This window comes from Phragmites australis, chromosome 6 (assembly GCF_958298935.1).
Source record: "Phragmites australis chromosome 6, lpPhrAust1.1, whole genome shotgun sequence".
NCBI classification, from domain to species: Eukaryota; Viridiplantae; Streptophyta; class Magnoliopsida; order Poales; family Poaceae; genus Phragmites; species Phragmites australis.
The window spans coordinates 23641599-23647631 of NC_084926.1; the positions used below are offsets into that span (position 1 = coordinate 23641599).

The window sequence follows — 6033 nt, forward strand, 5'->3', positions numbered from 1 at the left end:
TACTGAGATTTCCAGAAGTTTTTAATGCATATCAAAGGAACGAGTACATCTCTACCTATATTTTCCTCACAGGATTTTTCGACAAGAGTTCATTGAACTGTATATAGATGATGAAATTGATCAAGTGTGTTGAAGAATAAATAACCATGTGATCAAATTTCCATAACTGCAATTATCAGTTATAGATGTCTGTTGATGATGTCCTTTTATCATGTATATAAATATCAATACAGTGCAGTGAAATCAAAAGTTCAACCCCTGGCTCGCTCCATCCCTGTCCCGTGCTTCCCTTTTCGCGCCCCCACCGACCCGTCGCAGATTCGACCCTCACCGCTTTCTCCCTCCCCCTCTGCCTTCCCGAGAGCGAGAGGCGAATTCGATTGGAGGAACAGGCCGCACGAAAAGCACCCTCCCGGCCTCGTGCTCCTCTTGTTTCTTCACAGCTGTCCTGCTCCTCTCCTCCTCGAGTAAGCGCTTAATCAATTGGTTCGTTGACAAGAGCATTTTTAAGTACGGGATTACACGGCCTCCTTGTTTCCTAACCACCTCGTGTTCTTGGCCTTTTTTTTTTTTGCGACGCGCTGATATATAAAAAATCCTCTTTTTACACTGCAACCCCGCTTAATTAGCAGCAACTCCCTTGTTGGTGTCTGAGCCGCTTACTCAGCCTTGCTGTCCGTCCGTCTCACGCCCTCCTCTCTCGGCCTCCCTTGTCGTCGGCGTCGGGGGACGGCGCGCGGCGCCGGGCGCGGATCGGCCGCGGGTGCATGGTGGAGGCCGCCGCGGGGCGCCGGTCGGGTACCAGCCGTCGGCGGCCTAGCGGCAGCGGAGGGGAGCGCCAGCAGGAGCAGCAGCAGCGCCTGGTCGCCGTCGCGGTCGCCGCGCGCGTCGTCATGGTCACGACTCGGTCCGCGGGGGCAGCGGTGGGAGGAGCGGGAGGAGGAGGAGGAGCAGGATCAGGAGGCGGCGGCGCCGGCGGGCGGTGTATGAAGGACTTCTTCGACTGCCTGCTCGGCGTGCTCGGCGCGCTCGGCGTCTCCTGGGCTGCCACGCGGCCACAGAGGCAGCCGCACCCGGCGCCGCCGAGCGGGGTGGCCGCCACGGCGTCCGTGGACACCCGGCGCTTCGCAGCAGAGCTGAGGGGCATCCCCGGCCGGATCGCTGGCAATGGCGCCTGCGCCGTCGCGTCGCTCTACACGATGCAGGGCAAGAAGGGCGTCAACCAGGATGCTATGATCTTCTGGGAGGTAAATGAAGGAAAAAAAAGAGACCATCACTTCCTTGCTTTCTTGTCTGTACTTCTCTTGCAATTTTTGTTCGATGAGATTGTTGCTGTACTACTGTCACTGTTCCTTGATCAGATCTCACCAAGATCTAAGCAATCACTTTATACTTCTGGATTAAATTGGCTCATTTAGCTTTGATCCAGAATTTTGTACAACGGAAAGGTTCCAAATCAGATTTTATTTTTCTCCAAACTAAGTTGATCTTGATGTCAACCTCAGGAAATTCTTTTTTTTTGGGGCACATCGGCTGCATGTTTTTACGAGTTACGCAACATGAGCCCACAGCATCCTAAAACTTGCAAGAATTGAACTTTGACCCATATTCAATATATATTTGGCACGGATTGCCATTGGATGTTGCTGGTAGAGAGTTCCCGTTTGGTTGTCTAATTCAAGTGCAATGATTGGGATTGTGTTGGAATACTTCTTGGAGGATGAAGGGGCTCCACATGACTCATCCTTATCCAGTCCTAGTTTTTTTCCCTTTCTTTCTCCTTGGTGGATGATCTTATCTGCTTGATGCCCTATCCTGCCCTTTCCAAATGTCTGATTACCGATTTGGCTGTATGTCCTTTGTGTGACACACATACCAATCCTATCTCAGTTTTTGTGGAACTCGAATTTGCCTTCTATGAGTTTTCTCAACAGTTCATTGAACTTAAACTTTCATGATTTGACAGCCGTAGTAGTCCCTTACAAATTTTACACGGGTCCCATTAAAAATATATGCAAAATGGCTAACTACCCATCTGTCATATCTCTTTCCAGTTTATCATATAACATGTAAAATTTTCTGCTGCTGTTGTTTGTGGGGAGGATTTGTTTGATTTTGACGAGCTATTTTTACTTGTGGACAGAACTTCTGTTCGAGAGATGATACCATCTTTTGTGGTGTTTTTGATGGTCATGGACCTTACGGCCATTTGGTTGCTAAGAGAGTAAGAGATCTACTGCCCGTAAAGTTAAGTGCAGATTTGGGGACAGATGAGGGTAGAGAGACATCCACCAGCAACATTAAAAGCAATGCAGGTGAAGTAGGTTCACCGGAACACATCGACAGAGGAGATACTACCATTTCCTCTGTAGCTGAGCAGAATGGGGAGTATCCAGAGAGCTTTCCAGCATTGAGAACTTCGTTCTTGAAGACGTTCTATGTAATGGATAGGGATCTGAAGTTACATAAAAATATCGATTGCTTTTTCAGTGGAACTACAGCGGTGGCAGTGATCAAGCAGGTAACTGAGCCGAATGGCATAAATGATCATGTCTCTTTTTAAAAAAATCTTCATTTGGTTTCATTCAGTTGATGCAAACTGCTAGAAGCCGCATCTTGTAAATTGACTGTACTCCTTTTCTTGCTGTATACTACAGGGGCTCAATCTTATAATCGGCAACTTGGGGGATTCAAGAGCTGTCTTGGGCACCAGAAATGAAAATAATCAGCTTGTTGCTGTCCAATTGACAGTTGATCTTAAGCCTAATATTCCAAGTAAGTTTTGTATTTTCTTCCTTCTGTTTTTTAAATTATTTCATTGTAATGCTATTCTGGAAATCTATAGACTTTTGTCAGTCTTTTTTTGTTGAATACAATTATGCAGTTTTGGGCTTTGGTGCTTGAGTTGTGAGCAGCATTGTACTCGTGTGCCCTTAATTTCCTTTGCCTATGTGACATCTGGTGCCTTAGGGCATGGACTGTCATGGCTGTGACAGCCATGGAAGGCTACAGACGGAAAAAATTATATTTGATGTAATATTATCCTTTTTGTTGCATTTCTTAGGTCTCATTACAATTACTTGAGATAAGATTAGATTTCCATCTATTCTTAAGTTGAGGTTGTTAGACCTTATCCTATATAAGGGAAGACAAACCATTGAGATGAGTTAAACAGGATCAAACCAGATCTTTTCCCTGTCGGAGCTCCTTCTTCTATCCTCTTGCTGCTACAAAGTCCTAACCAATCTATTCTGTTTCATCAATTCCTACCACAATTACCATCTTCCAAAGTCAGTCCATAAAGGGTACGTTTGGTTGGAGGGTGAGGTTGGATGGGGTACGGCAATCCATCTTTTTTTGGATGGGATGATCTAATTTTCTATTTGGTTAGGATGGATGGGATGAGTCAATTTTCTGTTTGGTTGGTGGGATTAAAGTGATAAAAATGATAAAAATAGAGTATTACAGCAGAACTCATTTTTTCACCAAATAACCTAGGGTTTGAAATATTTTTATAAGTTAGTACATTACATGAGAAGAATATTAGTGAATTTTTCCAGATTTTTGGGAATTTATTTGAGGTATTAAAAATTGCTAGAGGTTATAAAAGTAGGCTTCTTTAGAGAATTTTAATTAAAGATTGACTTAGGCTTTTTTGGATCAAACCAATTAAAACAGGTTGCCAGTGAGCTCTAGTTTGCTCATAAAAACGTTTAGAATTTTTGGACCACTAATATAATCCCGGGTAAAATGAGAGTTAAATGAAAAACTAATAACACACACAAGCACGTCTCGAGTGAACGAGCGGAACTGGATTGCTCCGTTCGCATGTTTTCACGTGGATCGCTTCGTCCAGCATTTGAGCGAATATTCCCTGAACCTAGCCGCCCCATCCAAGTTATCCAATGAACCAAACACCTCAAAAACCGGATGGGCATCTCCCGGATGGACTCATCCAGTGAACCAAACACACACAAAATGAAATAACTAGCACTATTTCTCATATTTGTTTTCTTTTTATGTGTTTATTATGTAATGTAATGATCAAATGAATTTGAATGTTAATCTGTATGACCTTATATTATTTGTCAGTGTACCTTCTTAAATCAATTCCTTTGATTTAGTACGAGGCAAGATTGTCATGGTTTTGCTGTTATTGTTATGATATAATTGAACTTAATTTAATTATAGTAAGTGAGCTTCATGAAGAAAATAAAAATGTCAACTTTATCATCTCGCTGGTTAAGTTGTCCTTTTGTGTAGAAGTGATGAAGTTTTAACAGGGTACCTTCCTAGATCATTTTCTTTGTTTTAGTATGAGGCAAGGTTGTCATGCTTTGCTGTTTTATTATGATATAATTCAACTATGTATAATTGTAGTCTATGAGCTTCATGAAGCCGACAAAAATGGTGAACTTCATGAAGTTGTCCTTTTCATAGAAATGATAGAGTTTTCTGTTGGTGCGTCTTAAATTAGCATCATACGTTTTTCATGAAATTTACAGTACAATTACTTGTCTAACTGATAGTTTTATGCACTGAAATGTTAAAATAACAATACTTTAGGGATATCAACAACTAATTTGTCAACTAACATATTGAACTATTGGTAATGTGTGCTAATTGTAATTTTTTAGTTATGAAGAAGCATCTTATTTTTTTTTTATGTTATTAACTTGTGCCATGAATAGTAGCAAGTTATTTTGTTCAGTGTATGCCCTTTTTTCCTGTTCAGTTAAGGAATATCATGGTAACTTTATAGGTGAAGCACAGCGAATAAGGCAACGCAAGGGTAGAATATTTGCACTTCCTGAGGAACCAGACGTCGCTCGTGTTTGGCTTCCAAAGTACAACTCACCTGGATTGGCCATGGCTAGGGCATTTGGAGACTTCTGTCTGAAGGATCATGGTGTAATTTCTATGCCTGATGTTTCCTATCATCACATCACAGAAAAGGATGAATTTATTGTGTTGGCTACCGATGGGGTGAGCACAAGTCAATTTACACGTGCCATTTTCTGAATATTGTTAAGTCAACCTTTGTGCTATATGATATAACTTCCTATCTTTTTTTTTTCCTAACTTACTTTAGGTGTGGGACGTGCTGTCAAACGAAGAAGTTGTTAGTATTGTTAGCCGAGCCACTTCTCGGACCTCCGCAGCACGTTTTCTAGTCGAATCTGCTCACCGTGCCTGGCGAAGTCGGTTCCCTACTTCTAAAGTTGATGACTGTGCCGTCGTCTGCCTTTTCCTGAATACTGATGAACCAAGTGAATCATCCAGTTCCATGGCCAACAATTTGGCAAATACTGTAGAAGTTAGCAGTGATGAGTGCCCCGCAACCATCCAGCTGAGCACTGGAGCTTCTGCAGATGTTGTTACTGCACTGGTAACAGATCGAAACGAGCTGTCTGTTGTGGATGGCGTCGCGAAGCCGGTCATTCTTGCGGATTCAGAGAAGGATGGTTGAGGCGCAAAGCAAGCATGATCAAGTGAACTTGCATGCTGCCTGTGATTGGCATCTGTTGGACCGATGGATGGCTGTTTTTACTGGCACGTCGGGAGTTGCTGCTTGCTATTTTTCTGCACGCAAGTGTGACTAGGATTTACAGTTTTGCAGTTTAGCGTCATTTGTTGAGTTCTTTGTAATAATTTTGTTCCTGCTATTGTCGGTCTATCGTGGTCATAGCATCCTATAGGAAGAAGCCTATTGAGTTCTCAACTTTTTTTTGTAAATATTTATTCGATTACTTCATGTTGGTCGTGATCCTTTTCATTTTCTTGGGTCATCTTGATAAGGCCATAAGCCAACGTTGCGTGTGCTATTATATTGTTATGTTTCATTGGACCCTTACAAAAACTCTTGGAATTAGGAAGCTGTGGCAAGTGGCTAGGAGTGCAGATATGATCACCAAAGTTCGAGTCACAGACCCAAGGCTGGTGTCTACCGCTACCAATAATAGAAGCACACATGTACGTGTTTAGCGGGAAGGCACGTAGCCACGCACCCGCGCTCCATGAGTATATTGGTGT

General features: G+C 42.8%; 1 protein-coding gene across 3 annotated transcripts; it reads left to right on the forward strand.

Moving 5' to 3' along the window:
* The first annotated feature begins 253 nt into the window (after nt 1-253).
* On the forward strand, nt 254-5776 carry LOC133922145 (probable protein phosphatase 2C 14). 3 transcript variants are annotated; one of them, XM_062367345.1, is made up of 6 exons: nt 254-467; nt 630-1247; nt 2144-2521; nt 2658-2775; nt 4736-4986; nt 5093-5776. In XM_062367345.1, exons 2-6 carry the CDS (start codon nt 768-770, stop codon nt 5468-5470), a joined length of 1605 nt encoding a protein of 534 aa, XP_062223329.1. In that variant the 5' UTR covers nt 254-467; nt 630-767; the 3' UTR covers nt 5471-5776. The 3 variants fall into 3 exon arrangements, with proteins under 3 accessions (XP_062223329.1, XP_062223328.1, XP_062223330.1); XM_062367344.1 differs by having other exon boundaries at nt 633-1247; XM_062367346.1 differs by having other exon boundaries at nt 257-1247; nt 4763-4986.
* The last annotated feature ends 257 nt before the right edge of the window (nt 5777-6033 follow it).

Bases quoted from the DNA above. Each gene is read 5' to 3' on its own strand.
- LOC133922145 (XM_062367345.1), top strand. From the start codon at position 768: ATGGTGGAGGCCGCCGCGGGGCGCCGGTCGGGTACCAGCCGTCGGCGG. The intron at 2,776-4,735 runs GTAAGTTTTGTA...TTTCCTGTTCAG, and splicing joins TCTTAAGCCTAATATTCCAA to TTAAGGAATATCATGGTAAC. The intron at 4,987-5,092 runs GTGAGCACAAGT...AACTTACTTTAG, and splicing joins TTGTGTTGGCTACCGATGGG to GTGTGGGACGTGCTGTCAAA.